Source organism: Neolamprologus multifasciatus, chromosome 19 (assembly GCF_963576455.1).
Source record: "Neolamprologus multifasciatus chromosome 19, fNeoMul1.2, whole genome shotgun sequence".
NCBI lineage: Eukaryota > Metazoa > Chordata > Actinopteri > Cichliformes > Cichlidae > Neolamprologus > Neolamprologus multifasciatus.
This window is the reverse complement of record NC_140457.1, coordinates 5,648,507-5,667,832: the sequence shown is the minus strand read 5'-3', so window position 1 is coordinate 5,667,832 and position 19,326 is coordinate 5,648,507. Positions and strand designations below refer to the sequence as shown.

Here is a 19,326-nt window from a genome sequence, read left to right as displayed (position 1 = left end):
TTAAAAACTAACAATCCAGCGAGTTTTTAAAAAAGTGTTGTTAAGTGAATGTGAGCAGCTTACCCTTTTATCCAGTTCATGAGGTGAAGACTCAGTAGTAGGCAGCAAGTATGTGATGGTGGCAATCAAAATCTGAAAGAAGAAAGTAAGATTAAAATGAGCATTAATCCCTCTGAAGTTATGCGACACCGTGAAGCCGCCACAGTTTTTAAAACCTCTATAAAAAATTTGTTAACGTCTACCAGCACTGTGAGGCCTTGGCTTTACACAGCATGACTTCAGTCATTACGATGTTATGGCAAAGCAATAGCAGTCTTAACCAATATTCAGAAATATTAAGATATTAATGTTGCTCAAATGTTCTCTGTATTTTATGTCTCACCTCTACGATCTTCTTTGGAGTGTCGGGTGGGAATTTCTGCAGATGATCAACGTAACTGATCAGAAGGTGCAGGATGTCTGACGCCACCAGCGCTACACTCTTGTTGGGGTACTGAGAGACAGAGGAGAAAAAACATTGATGTTAATTCACCGGTCTGGGTTAAATTCAAACACACTCATTTTTAGCAAAATCCATCTGCATCAGTTATCAAACATCTGTCACTGGCACGTCTTGTATTTCACACGGCCATAATGAGGTTGCTTGTTAATACCAAATCCTATTTCAGGCCAAATTATTTTGAACCTTCTCTCTAGGAAGTGAACATGTCCAGAAAAGAGGATGAATGGTTCCACAGGACCGTTAGAAGGTTTAAACAAGTAGCTTGCACATTTTTTCTAAGCTATTAATAACTTCGGCTTAAATTAGTCAACAAAAATATCCACAATTGGCCTGATGGCATTAATTACCAACAGACAAATATTTAAAAAATGATATAAAGTCAGTAAATTATTAGTCTAAATATCATATAATAAATCATCTATTTTTATTATCTCTAAAGCTTCTCTTTGTGTTGCCTGCCAGTCTAAAAACACACATTCTCCTTCACATATTGGCACTGTTCAAATTAATACTGGCAGGTATCATATAAGCATCTTATCTGTCACAACTAACACATCAGTTATCCGTGCTGAAACCCCACAGATAGTATTTGCTATACTTCTTTAAGGTTAACAAGGTGTTTACAGCATAATAAGTACAAAGAAAGAGAATTTACAGATTAGTCGAGCTGTAATGAGGATCACGGACAACAAGGCAAAAAATGCTTACAGATGAAAGGCAAAGAGAACAGCAGGAAGAGCATGGAAATATGACAATCCCTCAAGCTTTGTGTGTGTGTGTGTGTCACAAAGCCAATGGCTGGAGCTACTGGCTGCTGGTATGAAGGCAAGAGATTCAAAAGTGGACAAGATGTGTGTATACATGCAATGGTGTGTGTGCGCGAGAGACACAGCTTGCAGCATTCCCTCTGGATTAGTCTCCTATCTGAAGAAGGACCAAACATATTGACAGTCCAGGGTTTGCTCCCAGGAGTGAGTGAATGCAACTGTGTGTGTGTGTGTGTGTGTGTGTGTGTGTGTGTGTGTGTGTGTGTGTGTGTGTGTGTGTGTGTGTGTGTGTGTGTGATGGGTCGTTGGCTGCCGATACACGAGCAAGGGATTTCAAGGTGGAAAAGGTATGCGTGTGTGAGTGTGTGTGTGTTTGGCTTTAGATGACAGTAAATGTTGGGCCGTATTATTGTGATCCACAGGCCTCCCAGTCTGAAACACACTAAGCCCACTACGGAAATTTCACCAACACCAACACTCATCTCCAACAGCGTTTTCCATCGTACTTTGGCTGCTCAAAGGACAACATGTTAAACACACCCTCCATCTAATCCTCCAGTATTAACTCTGTACTTTGGTCTGCTTACCTTATCTATAACTCTGAATTTAAAGCTGTGGTATGCAACATGTTTCTGCCATTGGACAAAAATGCATTATAACCTTTTAGAATGGTAAATGGCCTGTATTTGTATAGCGCTTTACTTAGTCCCTTAAGGACCCCAAAGCGCTTTACACTACATTCAGTCATCCACCCATACATTCACACACTGGTGATGGCAAGCTACATTGTAGCCATAGCTGCCCTGGGGCGCACTGACAGAGGCGAGGCTGCCGGACACTGGGGCCACCAGGCCCTCTGTCCACCACCAGTAGGCAACGGGTGAAGTGTCTGCCCAAGAACACAATGACCGAGACTGTTGGAGCCATGGCTCGAACCGGCAACCTTCCGATTACAAGACAAACTCCCAACTCTTGAGCCCAAATAAATAAATTCCCCTGATTCTAATAAATTAGAATAGCCAGAACTATTTTTAGATGTCGAGTAAAAGGACATTAAAGAAAAAACCCAGAAAGCGATGTTTGTTTACATCAGAAATCAACTTCCGCCAATTCTTAAAAGTTAGATAATTCTGTCAATGTCAAAACGATTACCTTATTTAGTGAAGATCTACAGTGAATTTTAATCAGACTGAAAAAAATCTTGCACCGGTTAACAAGGCTACCTTAAAATCAACTGATAAAGAAACAGTCATGCAGGAATAGAGATCCCTGCATCCACAGTTGGCCAAAAAAAGTGTTGCTTCTCTTGAAACGTGTCAGTTGCAGTGGTAAGACACATTTTTACTTTGAAAGCGAAGGTACTTAATTTCTAGTTTCTATTGCAGTTTTATTGCCACACAGCCACTAGTTGGCGAGTGGTTTTTGGTGCAGCAACCTCTTTTCAACCATCTCCAGGGACTGCCAACAACCTCCATGGGAACACACATTCTCACCAGGGCCCCGCTGACTGGTCTCTATGTTTATGTGTCTGAAGTCTTTGTTGCTAATTTTTATTCTCTTTAATGAAGTACACTCATGTATCCATACTTGTCTAGTGGGAAGGGTTTAGAACAGAGAGGAGTGAGAGGCATGATGACAGTGACCCTCTAATTTTATAACCGGCACATTTTACAGGACTTTACATAGGAGTTTCCTATCAAAGGCTATCTTAACAACAACAGTAATATATCAACAAAGATACGAGTTCTATAGTTTGGATTGGCAATCCGGCTGCAGCCAATCATTTTCAGGGTTCACAAAGTATTAAATAGGATTCACATTCAGATGTAGAGATGAGATCATTGATAATGTCTCTGTCTTAAAAAAAAAGAAAGAAAAGGATAAAGAACAGACGTACGTTCTCTCATACACTACATTAAATTTATTTGTCTATGTAAGTGGTCTGCACTATACCATGGCTTGCCTCATGGGAACAGTATGATAAACTTTCAGCCTAAAAAGGAGCAGATGTTTTGGCACTAGTGTGTTGAGCAGATCTGTGCAACATGCGGCCAGTCTGCTGTGCCTTTGAATCACAGTCACTGCTTTGGTCTTATTTCACTGGACCACAGTCAGAAACTGAGAGATCCATGGTCATTGGGGACAAAGTGTGAGAACAGACAACTATAACACAACTCATAATGCGATCAGACTGGTCTGACATTTCAGTCTTAATGAGTCACAGTTCAAATATAAAATTTACTTTGCTTTTTGGAAGTCCAGCTGAACAGAACTTAATTGCTATTTATAGATGTACTGAGGTGTGACTGACCTTCAAGGTAACACAGATCACATTGAGAGCATCTTTAATCTGTGGATGTTGAGTCCCGTGGGCCAGCTCCTCACACAGCCATATCCCCAGACTGCACAAAGCCACACACCTGACAAAAACAGCACAGTGTGAGCAAGCAGTTTTGCAATAAAGGTCTCTATAAATGCAGTTTATCGGAATCACTGCATATATTAATATTACACACAGGAACCAGCATAAAATAAAGAAATACTCGCCAACGGTGAGCACAAACAGATGTGGTTACATACTGAAGGAATTTATTAACAAATGATAACTTTAGGTAACCTGGGGCACCAGCGCAACACTATATATGTGTAATGAAAATAAATAAATAAACTTTATAAACCCTTTACCTGGCAGGAGCAGAGGGTTCATCCCTGGCAGAGGTCAGGATGGTTTTGACGATATGTTCCTTAAAAAAAGAAAACAACAAAAAAAACAAAAACATACAGCACATCAGTTTTCAATAGCAATATATCAGCTGACCACTAGTATTGTTATTATAGGCATTAATATAAAAAATCATGTTGCAGAACTCAGATTGAAATACTGATGACAGTAATTGGCATTATGATTTTTGGCATAATTGAGTAGCCCTTAAAGGTGTGTATAATAAATAATAAAGAGACTGCATCCTTAAAATTGACCTATTAGAGCAGCTTTGCATGATTCACTGTTCAAAATAATCCTTCTCTATCTTACACAAGGCCTCGATGTAGTCCTTGAGTTTGTCCAGTATCTGAAACAAGCCATTTTAGTTCATTTCCCCCTCCCTTTAAGCTAACCTCATTATTTCGCAATGTTTGATATGAGCATCCATCATTTCAACACATGTCAGAAAATGAGGACACGCTTAATAGTTCCCAGTCAGACAAACAGGAAACAGATTCAAGGAACTACACCGTGTGGTGTTAATGCATATCGTAGACACATATGCTGGACTAAATATGGACACATAGTCACAGTTTAAACAGGTCAACACACACCCCAGACACGTTCACACACTCCCTGGTCTTGTCCCTCTGGTCAGTGTTAATGACCGCTTAGTGATTCAAAACAAGCTTCTGCCACATAAGAAAGCAGTGAGTGAGCCTGAGGCGCTGCCACGCATGGCATTAGCAGTTTACATGGCACCAACAACAATAACAACATCACTCCCATCGCCCTTAGCTCAAACAAGAATGGTTGATGAGACATTAGCTTATTAGTTTGCCTCCGAGATCCCCTATGGACAGCTGATGTTTGAACTGACCTGGATTACAAACAAAGTAGATAAACTTTTTGAGCTTTTGATGTGCGAGTTAAAAAAAACAAAACAAAAAAAAAAAAACTAACACATTTTTAGACCTGTCAGTTTAACTGTATTGTCCTGCTCTTCCCCAAACTTACAGGAAGATTAAAGTAATTTCTTAAAAAAAAAAAGTTATTTTCTCAATATTTTATTGCAGTGTATTGTAATACTCTCCCAGAGAAGTGCATATGAGGTATGATGAACAGTTTATCCACTGTGGATACACTGAACCAGGCTGCGCTGCATATCATTTGCAGAAAGGATGCTGCAAGATTAAAAATGAAGAATTTTCTGTGCATTTGTAACTGCTAGGATGGCTATAATTCCCTATTATCCAAACAAGGGGAGCCTCTGGTGAAGGATAATTTCAGCCACCTAAATAAACTACATTTACATACATTAGAAGGACAGCTCAGGCTGGAGACAAGGTTAAGGTTGAGATGGTTTGGACATGTGCACAGGAGGGATAGTGGATTTACTAAACAAAGGAAGTTGAATGTGAAGCTCCCAGGCAGGAGGAAAAGAAAAAGACTTAAGAGAAGATTCATGGATGTAGTGAAGGAGGACATGCAGAGAGTTGTTGTGACAGAGGAGGATACTAGGGATAAGGTAAGGTGGAAGATGATGATCGGCATTCACGTACCTTGACATCAGGGAACTTGGTAAGTACCACGTCAGCTGTGGTGGGGTGGAGAGCAGGAAGCTCCCCGTAAAAGTTGGGAAAGCACACCAGAGATCCGAGAAGAATCTGTGCTTCAACTCTTGGAGCCTTTGAAGGAAAATAAAACTTGTTAGGAGGACAGGAATGAAAGAATCAGCTCTTGTAAAGCTGGAAACCAACATTGCAAATGGGAGGATTTCTTACATTGAGTGATGAGCAGGCAGTGACTCTAGAAGCTGCGATGATGAAATCCAGGATCAGCATGGTGGCTCCAGGTAGACCGATACTAAAGAACCTGGGACTACAGTGTTTGATGATGGTGTTCACAATGTCCTGTAAAAGTAATACAGTTTTTTTTAAAACATTTAGCTTCAAAGGTGCATTCAAAGTAGCACAGCATGTTTGCCTGCATGACTATCTTTTCTCCCCATTTTCCTGCTTTCCTGCACTTACTCTGTGCTTAAAGATCTGGATTTGAGTATTTGACATTAAAAATGTTTTATTAACAGCTGCAAGATTAAAGAAATCTGTAAAATATAAAATATGCTGTTTGTTCATATATTATGTTCAAGTATAAATTTGAGACCACTCTACCTGGTCTTGGTGGAGAAGTCCTTGATGCATGATGTTATAGAAGTGTGTCAGATAGTCTGTGTTTGGTGAAACATCTTGCCGTCTCTTCATGATCCTACAAATCAGCTTGTAGGCGTGAAGTTTCCCCTGCTTGTAACGCTCTGTCAGCATCGTGGCCTAAAGAGAAAAGATTGCTTAACTAACACTGAAACACGTGTTATGTTATAACCCTTATTGTTACCTCTCTATCACACATACCTTAAAGAGCCAAGGGGTGAGGATTCTCAGGGGTGGGATCAGAACAGGGGGTGGAGGAGACGACTGGTTATCCGGAGAAATGCCCAAATTATCCCTGATCTGCAAACAGAAAAGCTCGTCATTGGAGAACATGTTCACTGACACAGGAGTTGCGGGTTCGCTGTATGTCTCAATTCTCACCTTGGCCAGGTTTTGCCAAAGTTCACACAGGTAGTCAAAGACCTGAGCGTGGATTTCTGGGTCCTTGATGCTGTTCACATCTCCCAGGATACCCAGCATCCTTCGCCACATCACTGTGGCAACATCTGCGTGCCATCCGGTCAGAGAGCCGCCCGCCATCACACTACAGTCCTCACTGGGGAACTCACTCGTTTCTGGAATAAATGAGTCAATGAGAACATGACTGAGTCATCCTACAAAGTATTTCATATTTACAAACATGATTAAAGTACTACACTTTGTATGAACAGGAAAATGCATCTCAAAGTGAATGCCTCTGAGTATTACCCAGGTCATCGGGGGTCTGTAGGACAGAGTTGTGGAGTTTCTGGTCCAGCTGTAAATGGGTGTGGGAGTGGGAATGCGTGTGCTCAGTGTGCTCTGCTGTCAAAGTGGCAGGGGAAGGAGTCTGGGAGCGAGAGCCCCCGAGTGAATGCATGGGTGATGCACTCTCCGAACCTGGAAAGAATACAGAAAATATCAACTCCTGATGAGGCAACGGGAGGATGAGATTCATGCTTTATGGTGGAATGTGAGGCTGAGAGGTTGTTTTTATTATGACTTATATCAAAGAAGGAGACTTAAAACCTAAGTGCTAAGTGGATAGTAAAAAACGTCATTTTAAAGATCACATAGAAAACCAAGACAATCAGAAAAATACTTTCTTATGATAGTTTAGTCCATTTTTCTCTTTGTTCTGGATCACACTAATGTGATTTATAAGCATGTTACTTGCTTCAGCTATTATGTATTTTATTATTCTACTCTCATGCTTTTTATTGACACTCATCACTGTGATATTTTAAAAAAAAAAAAATCCTGAAAACGTGATAGATGTTCTTGTTAATCAATAACAAAAGACTGCATTCAAAGTATCTGTTGATGTTGTACCTTTAAGAGTATTTCTAAATAGGTTTGCTCTACTGGGTTTCTTTTGCAGAGTGCCTATCATTGTTTGGGTCCTTTTACATCATTTTAAATGGATACTCAACATTGTGGTAAATGAGAGCCTGCACTCAAATTTCATATAAAATGTTCTTAGGGATGCACATCGCTGTAGAGAGGTGGTAAAGTAAAAAAAACGGGCTTGAATTAAAAAAAAAAAAAGTGTGATATTCTATTCAGAGTAGGGCTGCTTGATTACAACAAAAGGCATGATCACTTAGTTGTTTAAAGTTGTAATCTTGATTAGTTAATATCTAACAGGGATTCATGAATCCTATAGGGAGTTAGGGCAGGATTGGGGTGTGTTTTTTACTGCAAAAGACCATCTTGGAAGGGCAACTGCTGTTCTGAAGTTTCAACCACTGGATGTCTGCAGGTGCAGGGAGATGAGCTGGTGAACAGCAAACTTCACCAGCTCAGGCGATCTGCACGGCAGCCACAAGATAAACGACAGAGACCTGAATGGGACAGCCGAGCTTTCAAACCTAGACTCTTAGGAAGGAAAAGAATGCCCTCGATTCATAATGGAAGAAAAAAAAATACTTTGCAGTATTATTAATACCTCCATCTTTTGCAGCAAAAATAATGGATAAAAGCATTAATTTTACTCCATCTTATTCTATTATAATAACCACTGGAAGCCGAAATTGAATTTACATTTCTATTAGATGCCCAGTCCTACTTTATCCTTCATTAGTGTTACGAGGATCTGTTTACAAAATAGGTGCTTATCGCAAACACCAACACAAACTGATAAATCTAAGAGGTTACACAGCCTATACACAACCATTTGTTTACTAGATTAAAGTAACCTTGCATAGAAACACTTGATAACCATTGTTAGTTTGTGTATGTGTGCTTGCATGAGTGACACAAAGAACCTACATTTCAGATGGACTTAATTTACAACATGTTTACCAAAAAATTTGATAAACTGTATCAAATGGTTCCTAAATAAACAAACGTTATTTAAGCGTTAAATCAGTGTTATATAAGCATTATTTATTATTATTATTATTATTTAAATTCTTCTATCTTTATTAGAGTCAATTCCCCCCCCCCAATTTAATCTAATGGGAAATTACACACTGGGAAAACCCCTTAGATGGCATAAAAACACAGTATTTAAGGGTTCTGGTGAGCAGGCATTGAGCTGAAGTCTGTTATGTCCCTACCTGTAACCGTGACAGTGTGGCTCAGGCTGCTCGTCTCTGAGTCGATGTGAAGTGTCGTCAAACTGGCCACCTCGTGCTCTTCACAGGCCACGCCCCCACCAAGGCTGTCCTGATCCAGCGAGCTGCCTCGACCTCCTCCCCCTCCTGCTGCAGATCCAACTCCCCCTGCAGACGCCTCGGAGCTAAAAGTAAAATCTACAAAAGAAAGAAAAGTCATCATTGCTGTACAGTTGTTGATTTTCCTCTTTTAATTTCAGCAGCCTGACAAACTGTGATGGATTATTTTTAAACACTTCACAAAAAGTTCTTCAAAGTTAAACAGAAGATGAGATGGCTTACTCCTACAGATTAATTTACCTAAAAAAAAAAAAAAATCTATTTTGTGTTTTTCTGCTTCTCTTGGCAGAAAAAATGATTATTTAATAACATAAAACTATTTTACATGAACTAATAAAAAGTTTTGCACAAGATAACAGTTTTATACTTTAATATTGTTTTAAAAAGAGGATAAATGTGTGCCGTGCAGTATAAATAAACTGCTCATATCTTGTTCCTTACTATCAAATTTGCAGGTGGAGTACTGAAAGGCATTAAAGGAGTCTGACTGGCTGTCGGAGCTGATGACATCAGAACCGCTGGCACTAGCGGGTGACGTCCACTCAGAGGGAACCCCCGGATCATCGACAGGCCGAAGATCATCTAAGGGTCGCGATCCATCACGACTATGACTGGCCTCCAGGAGCTCTGGCAGATCCCTGGGAACTTCCAGGCTTCCCGGGCTGCTGCCACGGCGACCCTGTGTACAGAGGAGAAAGTGATGCTCGTATCTTCCATCTTATGACACAATCTGAAATTAGCGTGTGTGTTGTACTAACTGAAGTTCCTTTAGCCCTCAGTCTCTCCTGGATAAACTCATCCATGAGGTCAGAGAAGTTTGGGTTGCTGCTTCCAACATCAGTGGAGACTGGACGGACCTTCTGGACCACCTCCTCTTTATTGGCTACAAACACAAATGCATAATGAGGCACAGAGGTAGACAAGGTTATAACAAACACAAACACACACACACACACACACACACACACACACAGAGGAATGATAAAAACCATGAGCATTCACAAGCATAGGGAGCCATATAAGTAAGCAAACACACAAAGACTGACTGTGAAGCCCCTGTCAGACATTGTATACAAAACTATTAACCTGTTAAAGTGACAGCATACTCCCATTCAGACATTGTCCCCATCTTCAAACAGGCCAGCTCACTATTCTGATCCTCAACATCATGCAGCTGCTTCACCAGCAAGTCTCTCTTCCAACTCCACAGCCCTGAAGTTCAGCTGACAACCGCTCTTAAGGAAATCCAGGAAGAGACTCACTGGAGAGGAAGCTGAATGACATCATTCCCAGGCCAGCCAGCAGGTAGTAAATTTACATACCAGAGCCGAGCCTGGCTGGTTAGCGGCAACTGGACTTTCAAAATAAAATACTTCAATGCACAACTTTAAAGTTATTAAGACGTCTCAAAGTTTTATTTCTTGTGCTGTCCATGATGTTTAAGGTTCATAAATATCCAGTTTTTAGGTAGTTAACAGTTTAAGTCTTTTCTTGAGTTTTCTAATGAAAAAGTGACCAGGATGTGCATTCAGACAGGACTCAGATGCTGTCACATTTACAGAAAGGAGCAGATGCCTGAGAGGGGCTTGACTGATGCTTACCCACGCAAACAGTTTCAATGATGGAAAACTTAGACATACCAAGAAATAAGGAATTGTGTAACATGACTATCATCAGGTCTGACTTGTTGATAATCTTTGTAAACATCTAAAAATCAAAGATATGGTGACATTTTGTTTTTGATCAGGAAACAGTAATCCCAACATTGCCGACAGAGCATTAAAAGCACTATTTAAAGCACAGTGATCAGATGTTACACTGAAATGTCACAATATCACTAAAACAAACTAGTAACTGGTAAAATTGATGATTTAAGAGCAGTCCTGATGTGTGTGTATACTGTAGGCCTGAATATTTAAAAAATACAGTTTTAAATAACAAAGAAAAGCCACAATAGCAGGTGCATCAATAACCACCAGGAAAGCAATGCAGGAGTTAATACACACCATGCAGACAGAGCAAGAGAGAGTATAACACTGTTAGCTCCAAACAAGCAGCATACCACAGGCCCACATTAGTGCAGTTATGTTACTATGAGTTATACTGCTGTTAGCTTGGATACAAAGATAGCGACCAGTGGGAGTTTATAAATTCTGATAGAGTGCATCTCTCCAACCCAAAGTCAGATGGGATTAAATCTGCTGCTTTCAGTATTAACTAACTAATATTTAATGTCTGCACCTGTGGCTGACAGAAGACAGCATGAGTTGGTTGCTTCTACCCCTGAATACCAGTTATTTCATCAATAAAGCTTAATCCACAACCAAATTATTTACTGTGCCACATTTAACACAGAATTTACCACCGAACAAGAAACATTCAAAAGGGATTACCCTGCAGGTACACTTGTACATCACCCAAACACATCATCTGCTCCACCTCTGCAGTAGGTAACGTAAGCGCAACCATAAAAATTTAAGCAGGATCAGAATACTGTGGCTGTGATAGTACGGAGAGAACTTAAGTAAACTTAATGTTGCTTCTATCAAAACCTTACAGATATCATTCCTGAATACTCAAAAGCAAAATTAGTGTGTTATACAGACATGTGCCCTTGCCCAGATGTTAAATAATATTTTACTGTAATGGTTATTTGCCATGACATCACCAATAGCAACACAAAATGGAAAGAAAAAGAAAAGTGTTTTTAGTCTCATTAATGCACCATTAAAGCTAACATATACAATGCATTCCCTATTAGTACCATAAACAAGCTGTTAGCTGACCTTACACAGACTATGTCATCTGACAGACTTGACAACTCATCTCTAGTGTTTGTTTTTTTTTCACATGTTCAGCCCATTCGGTTGAGTCATTTCAACAATTGCAGTGTGTGTCGTCTGGCACCTGATACCAAAATCACCTTAATAAGGTAAGAGCTACGGATGAGCTTGTCTCCACTGGATCAACACTCTTAGCGAAGAGATCCATAAATAAAAACAACTCTGGATATATTACTCTACATGGAGAGTTACCAATGACTCACTGCACTCCAAGCTTTCTCTCACTCATGCTGCAGTTCAGTAAAGAACCAGCTGCTGTGAATGGACAAATACAGTAACAATGATGCAACACACTAGACCTAATAAAGCCCTTTTTTAAGGACTTCAGTGTGGAGAGTTTACAATAACTGCACAAGCTCATTCTCGCGGACTCAGTTCAGTCATGCAAATTCTGCACAAGCGAACCATAAAAGAGTGTGGTCAAGTGGCACAAGGGCGCCACTTGTGCTCATGGATTATGCAAAAGCACCATCAATCTGAGTTTAACCAGCCACAGCATATAATATCTGGTATAAAAAGTACCAGGTGAAACCGTGAATGCTTATTTACACTAAAATGCAATTTCTTCCTTACTGTAATAAAAACAATTAAATAAAAAAATAAACAAATAAATAATGCAGGCCTCAAACACCTGGAACATTAGTAGACAAACCAAACAAGTATATTATTTGACACAAGCTGCCATGCAATACTCCTGAATAATGTAAGAACATGATTTTAAAAAGTGGTTTTGCAACAGTAACTCCACATCAAGACAGATTCAGGTGATGAATCATTGTGCTCTTATCAAAAATCCAAACCCGAAGGTAAAATAGCCTCACTTCTGCACCAAGGATTAGAATGAACAGAAAAAGGTGGCATTTGTGCTGCTGATTCAAATGTGCCCTTAACCATTCAGCATAGCTGATAAAGGCTGTGGCAGTGTGCAAGGCAAATAACCATTACCAATTTGAAAGTGCATACCTTTTTATATTCATTCAAATTCTGTCTAGATTACTACAATCAATTTATCAAAGGGTCTTATGCTGCACTCTAGTGGTGTGAGAATGAACTACAGCTAAATGCTTACACTCAATTTGTAAAATCACTGATATTTCTTGATTGACAACAATGAACCAAAGTCTGAAAGTGCTACAAAACATCTGGGATCTTCCTCAATAGTATAGTGTATGTCAGCTGTTTTCTTTTTCTACAGACAGTTGTGCTTGTCTGTAGATCAGTTTCCTTCTGTAGAGCTGAAGAAGGGCTGGAGTCCGGGGGAGGAGGCGAAGGAGGCACGAGGAGGCTGCATGCAACATCAAGGTGAGGATGGAGGTGGAGAACAGGGTAAGGAGGTGAGAAGGTTAAAAATCCCGAAACCCTTAGAGAAAGCAGAAAGGAGAAGGAGGGAGGGAGCTTTTGAACTAGAGAAGTGGAAAGGCATGGGAAGTAGGAGGGTGAGGGTCCTTGATAAGAGGCAGGCTGGAGGAGGGGCTACGTTCAAGAGGAAACACATCAACAGGGAGTTTGAATTTCAGTCCAGCAGCAAGATGATGAGTTTCAGCCAAAAATGTCATTCCATCATAACAAACCAGTTAAAAAAGAAAAAAAAACAGCCAAAAAGGAAAAGAAAGTTGCTGGTGTTTGTGTGGTGGTGAGTATTTGTCTTTCCACAGCTGTTTCCTTTGTGAGAACTTCGTTCGTTGCGATCCTCACCTGGCGTAGTCGTCTTTCGTCCAAAGTAGCCCAGGACATGGGAGTAGAGATCCCTGAGTGATGCATCACCCATGGTGGCCCGGGCCTGCCGCTGCGGCGACGAGCCTTGGGATGACCCCTGACCTTGGGGCCGAGGCTTGGACGACAGAGCGTGAACCACAGTCTTATAAACACCGCCAAGAAGAGCCCCCTGGTGGTGCCGTGAGGCAGTGCTCCCTGGCTCCTGGGAGCGGGAGCGGGAGGCTCTAGATCGCAAGGCGGAACGTCCTAAACGTCCGCGCACTCCTGAGGAACCTGAACTGCTTGACAACACCTCAGAGTGAACCTCTGGGCCATGACTGGATCCCACACAGGATCCAGCATGCTGCTTGTCTTTGTCCCCTCCAGTCCCAGACCGGGTTTCCAGGCCTGCTGTGCCCCCTGTCCCACTGCTATCCGTTATAGTCCCAGATGCTAATTTCTCATGTACGCCTGTTCTATGGCTGATAACAGCCACAGAGCCAAACTTACCTGAACCCCCTGTTCCCAGCTTCCCCCCTGACCCTGCCCCAGCTCCAACCCCGGGCCTCTCTCCAGCCGAGTGGCTGTGTGTGTGGAAGTGACTGAGCCGGCGTAGCCGGGCTTTCCAGTGGGCCTCCTTATTTTCAAGAGGGTTATGGAACTGGACAGATTCAGTTGAGGGCCGGAAACTGACATGGACACCCCCAGAATGATGCCTCTTAGTGCTACTACGGGACATCTTGGTCTTAGTGGGTTCTGAAGTTTGGGGAACTGATTCACTGCTACCTTCACCCACAGTAGTATCTTGCCTAATTAAACTGGACTTGTCATTTGCTGCCATTTCTTTATCATCTTGTTTCTCTTCTGTATCACCCCACAAGTCATATTTCCCTTCCAATACTGTTGCCTTTCCACTATTTCCTCCCACGACCTTCTTTTCAGCAGTAGTTCTTTCTAAACTAGAGCCCACCTTAGCACTGGGTGATGGCCACTGACACTGCAGCTCCAAGCACTCATAGATACTCGGCTGCTCTGCCTCATTCTCCTCGATAGAATCCACACTGCTATGTCTCACTGATTTACTTACCTGTCTGTCCTCCCTTACCACCTGCTTTGCTTCACCGAGCTGCCCTCTGTTTTCTAACTGTGTTCTTGCCAACCCTGTTTGCACGAGTGCGGGTAAAGCAACGCTGTTTTCTACCGCTCGACCGGGACTATCTTTCTCGCCTGCCTCGCCCTTCCTCTCAGCTTCTTTGTTAATGAGGTAGTCCCTAATAGAAGAGAATAAATCATCTTCCCCAGTTTCCCCCTCATCTCCATCAGCTTCCTTTTCAGGTTGAAAGGCGAAGGCTGAGTCCCAGTCACTCACCCAATCGGAACTAGAACCTCGGCTTCGAGAGACACTTTGGTGCCAGAATTGATCGCACACACTACCATCATCTTTTACCTCTGAGGACGAGGAAACAGCACCATTGGAGAAGGCAAAAGGGGTGGGAGAAGAGAAGGTGAGGGACTGTGAGGGTGGCTGAGCTGCGTGGCTGTTGGTTACGAGTAAGGAAGAAGTTGTGGAGTGGTGGTGGTGATGGGGAGAAGGATTTGGGATCAAATTTGGATCCCTCTGGGGATCTTCACCTTTGACCCGCTCTGCGATGAAAGGCTCCATGATGTCAGAGGCACTGCTGCTCCTTGCCAGGGAGGATGGGGCTGGGGTATCCACATCACAAGCCCCACCATGGAAGACCTCAGAACAGGAGATGGGAGGAGTCTCGTCGCTCTGGGATGAGTGGCGCATCCGAGACGTGCGGGATGTCAGTGTGATTGGTGGATCCTCGAGGTCTGGAAGGAAAAGGAGTGGCATTAGCTGGAGCATAAAGGGGAGGAGACACATTAAAAACTGTGCATGCAGGCATGTGCACGTGCACACACACACGCACACACACAGATCTGAAAAAATGCATTAGGCAGAAGTTATCTAAAGTCTGGTTCTTTATCAGATTGTACTCACTGACGTTGCTTACAAAAACAAAATGTATTCATAGCAAACATGTTTGGCTATTTATCAAGCTACTACTGGTGCTAACCATGACCTTTTTTACCTTGTTTTAGTAGAAAAAGAAAAAGAAAAACATTGGATAAATGCCTGAATGCTGACTGTTTGGTTGTTACATCTTCATAAATATTATTATTAAATAAATTTTAAACTGTGAACTATGAACAAATAGACTCCCCGAGTCAAAAGGTCTGGCTTCAGAACAGTTTTTTTCTATGTTTGGCTCAAGATGATTTTAAAGAGAGTAGATAATTCCCTAATATGACTATCTCAGGCACATAGCTCTGCCTGTGAGCACAGAAGCCCAACCTACGTGCTAAGAGATATTGCTTCAGACAGAGAACAAACTTAGGAGAATTTCAGTAAGGCCCAGGATAAGATAAATAAGGATAAATCTGAACTAGCATAGTTTGGTGGCATGAATATGAAGCTGGAATTTGATTTTAAGAAGATAAAAAAGATGGACAAGATCAAAATCATTTATGTAAAAATCTCTTTCTACTCATATCTTATACTATACACCATTTCGCTTGCAACAATGCAGCAACACAGCTGACTGCTTCCCAGTTTGGCTGTTGTGCACTTGCAAGAGCAAGCTATGTTGTACAACCATCATGTTTAATGTCACATAAATTCCCCTTAGGTTTCCATTTAGAATTATTTCAGTGGGTTTTCTCTCTTGCACAATAACCATCCATTAGTGACCACCACACACAGACACACTAAAAACAACAAAAATGATATGCGAGTCATCATCCTCTCATACTAAAGAGAAAGGAGAGCTGTCCAAGCGAAAGCCACTGCAAGAATAAAGCAAATCATATGAAATTTTACACTAAAAATTGGTGAGAGGATCAAGAAGAAAGGTAGAGAAATAAAGTGACTTATAACAGGCAGAGAAAAATGCAAATACGTAGAGTTAATGGAAAGACCTCGAAGACAAATGTGTGTGCAGGCAGATAAGAGTAAGGTGCAGGTTAATAGGCGGGCAGGCAGGCAAGCAAGATGATAAGCAAGTAACAAAGAAAACAGGTATGTCGAGTTTCATGCAAACCGGTGTACAACAAGAAAAGCAAATCCCACTTACATCTAAAGTCTAAGTGAAATGTTTGCAACACAGACTCAAAATGACATACATCTTTGTTCACTACTGGCTGGCCCAGCATGAATTCGATTTATATAATAAATATGCATATATAAACTAGTTCTAGTTTACATATGCAGGCGTGTTTAAAATAGCATTTTAGCACGCTGCTGAAGACATACATTGATCAGGCATAACATTATAACACTGACTGATCCAATGGATGAACCGCTGTAGCTCAAAGCAATGAAAAATTTAATGCTGGTTCTGATAGAAAGGTGCCAGAATACACAGTGCATCACAGTTTCTTCTATGTGTGGCTACAGAACTGCAGACCAGTCAGGGTGGCCAAGCTGACCCCTGCCCACCACTGAAAGGTGACCTGGCCTGACGACTCCGGTTTCTTTTATATCGCATAGATGGGTGCGCCTGTCTGTTGTTTACCTGGGGAACACCTACTGCCAGGATGCACTACGCGAAGACGGCAAGCCAGCAGTGGCAGTGTAATGTTTTGGGCGATTTTCTGCTGGGAAACTCTGGGGCCTGCCATCCATGTGGATTTTACTTGGATACATACCATCTACCTAAGCACTGTTGCAGACCATGCACACTCTTTTGTGGAAACAGTACTCCCTGATGGCTGTGGTCTCTTTCACAAAGCAAAAATGGTTCAGGAATGGTTTGAGGAGCACAACAATACGGAGCGCGTGCCCCTACAGGTAAGAGTTGACAGCAAAAGGTGAACCAACACAATATTAGGCAGGCAATCAATGTTACGCCTGATCTGTATATATTGAGGTGATTATTTAACACATCCTACAAATACAATCACAGTTGAGTGATTCCAACACACATACTTGATCATCTGGGTGACTGCCAGATGTACTAACACCTGGCAAAGCATATCAGCACTTCAGTGTTTTTTTTTCGAGTTTTTTCTATCTGAGAAACAAGGCTATGTACTTGTTGCTCATACTTTAATGTTCAGTTTCTGCCCTACTCCCCTCAAGTCTTCTCTCAGTTGGCTCCCTGGATAGGTTACTGCTGAGGTACTCCTCAATATCAATCAGCTGCACTGGCTGTCCTTCTGCTGTCTGCTTTGTGAGCTGTCACTAACCTCTGTAACCACAAACTTCAGCAGGTGGACGAAGGATTCTCACCATCTGCAGAGCAGAACCAGAACTAGCACTAGCACAAGTGCAGCCCAAGACATCAGAAAAAGGAGAGTCACTAGAGAGGTAGCTCATGTTACGCCACCTATAATCTGTCAGCTGATTAGCTGAAAGACCCAATCAGCTCCTTTTTTACTCTTTACAGAAAAAGAAAGTTCGTAATTTAACTTAACAATGTGATTCTTCCTTTAAAGATGTAAAGAAACCTCTGCATACCTCCTTGAAAACATTAAGTCTGATAAAAAAAAAAAAGACCTTTAAGCACCTCTGTTCTTCCAGTGGAAGATCTTTGTATTTTATTTAATTGTTGTATATGATAGTATATGATTTGGGAATATCTTTCGGTTTTACAAAAATATGCTCCTTTTGCATCTTGCAAATAATCATTTTAGGCCATCTTTTGACATTTTACTGAACAAAGACCGTATTTGAGAAACAATTTGCTTGTTAAATGATGAAATGAAGAATTCAGAGATCTACACTTGCAACATGCAAATTTTGCGCACTGCTGATCAACAGCTTTTAAGATTAGCCAAGTTGCAGTTGAACTGGGAATGGGGTCAATGATTGCTGATGGAGCAGATAAAAACTGCTGCTCCAGTGATAACAAACAAACAAGAAAAGAGAAATATTCAGAGACAAGACAACAGGCAGAGTTTCAGTCTGTGTAGACGACTAATCCAGGCAGGCAGGCAGGCAGCAGGCAGGCAGACAGGTAGTGCAAAGAGTGTGTACCTGCCAGCTGGTCGGCAAGGGGGGGTAGTAAAGGGTGGTGGTGGTGGTGGTGGTGGAGGAGGACAGGAAGAGGCGGAGCCAGAGCAGGAGCACTCTTAGCACTGCGGATAAAGGCTGAGGACAGCAGAGAATCCCCCGTAGAACAGCTACGCAGGGCTGAGGAAGTGGGAAGAAGAGAAACAGAAGAGAGGAAGAGTGTGGGACAGAAAAGGGAAAAATACAAAAAAGAGGAAAAAAAGTATAGATAAAGGTTAAGAGGTGAGTGAGGAAGGAGAAGTGGAAGAAAGTACATAAAAAATGAAGATAATAGAAAGAGAGAGCAAGTGAATACGTTTAGTAAATAAGACAAAAGCATAGAAACACAGCTTGGAGATAAGGACAGGAAATTAGTGGAACGAGAGACAAGTGACAGGATGCTATTGAAAAGGTGGGTTCCATGATGGGCATGGAGGGACAGAGACGGGAAGGGAAGGTGAGGGAGGGGTGAGACAGGGTTAGTTTTGCAGGAAAGTTGGTGAGTGAGAGAGTGAGAGAGGTGGTGGGAGTTCTGCAGCTCAAGTCTCCTCATAAGCCCAGAACAAACAGGAACGCTACATAAAATTAAATGAAAATGGGAATCATCATGTTGACATTCAAGAAAATATCCTAAACTAATCCGGTTGTAGAGACCCTTCTGGAACCAAACCTTCAATCCCTGCAGAGTGTGGAGGAACGCCCTTTGTTGTGGTTAGTTTCAATCTACTCTGGCATTCACAGTAATACAATTGTTTTCTGCAACAGGTCACCACAACTGGAGCATAACCGTCTTTATCGTAATGCATAACAGTGAGATTATGCAAACCGGCTGGCTGCGTGTATTCACGTTCGAAACATCTGTGGTAATATAGCTTAAAAAAGGAGGAAACAG

At 41.7% G+C, this 19,326-nt stretch overlaps 1 protein-coding gene across 7 annotated transcripts in view; it reads right to left on the bottom strand.

Annotated features, from left to right (window-relative positions):
* The window catches only part of ralgapa1 (Ral GTPase activating protein catalytic subunit alpha 1), a 70,498-nt gene that overhangs the window by 38,289 nt on the left and 12,883 nt on the right, over positions 1-19,326 (bottom strand). For 4 of the 7 annotated variants that reach the window (XM_085144009.1, XM_085144011.1, XM_085144010.1 and 1 more), the window contains exons 18-32: positions 18,420-18,575; positions 13,379-15,214; positions 9,599-9,723; positions 9,282-9,519; positions 8,724-8,918; positions 6,892-7,062; positions 6,565-6,758; positions 6,385-6,483; positions 6,148-6,303; positions 5,758-5,886; positions 5,536-5,661; positions 3,955-4,013; positions 3,581-3,689; positions 383-493; positions 64-132 (exon numbers count right to left, since the gene is read on the bottom strand). In XM_085144009.1, coding sequence (XP_085000135.1) covers positions 64-132; positions 383-493; positions 3,581-3,689; positions 3,955-4,013; positions 5,536-5,661; positions 5,758-5,886; positions 6,148-6,303; positions 6,385-6,483; positions 6,565-6,758; positions 6,892-7,062; positions 8,724-8,918; positions 9,282-9,519; positions 9,599-9,723; positions 13,379-15,214; positions 18,420-18,575 — 3,773 coding nt within the window. The remainder of the gene's footprint in view (positions 1-63; positions 133-382; positions 494-3,580; positions 3,690-3,954; positions 4,014-5,535; positions 5,662-5,757; positions 5,887-6,147; positions 6,304-6,384; positions 6,484-6,564; positions 6,759-6,891; positions 7,063-8,723; positions 8,919-9,281; positions 9,520-9,598; positions 9,724-13,378; positions 15,215-18,419; positions 18,576-19,326) is intronic. The other 3 variants (XM_085144015.1, XM_085144013.1, XM_085144016.1) reach the window with 3 other exon arrangements.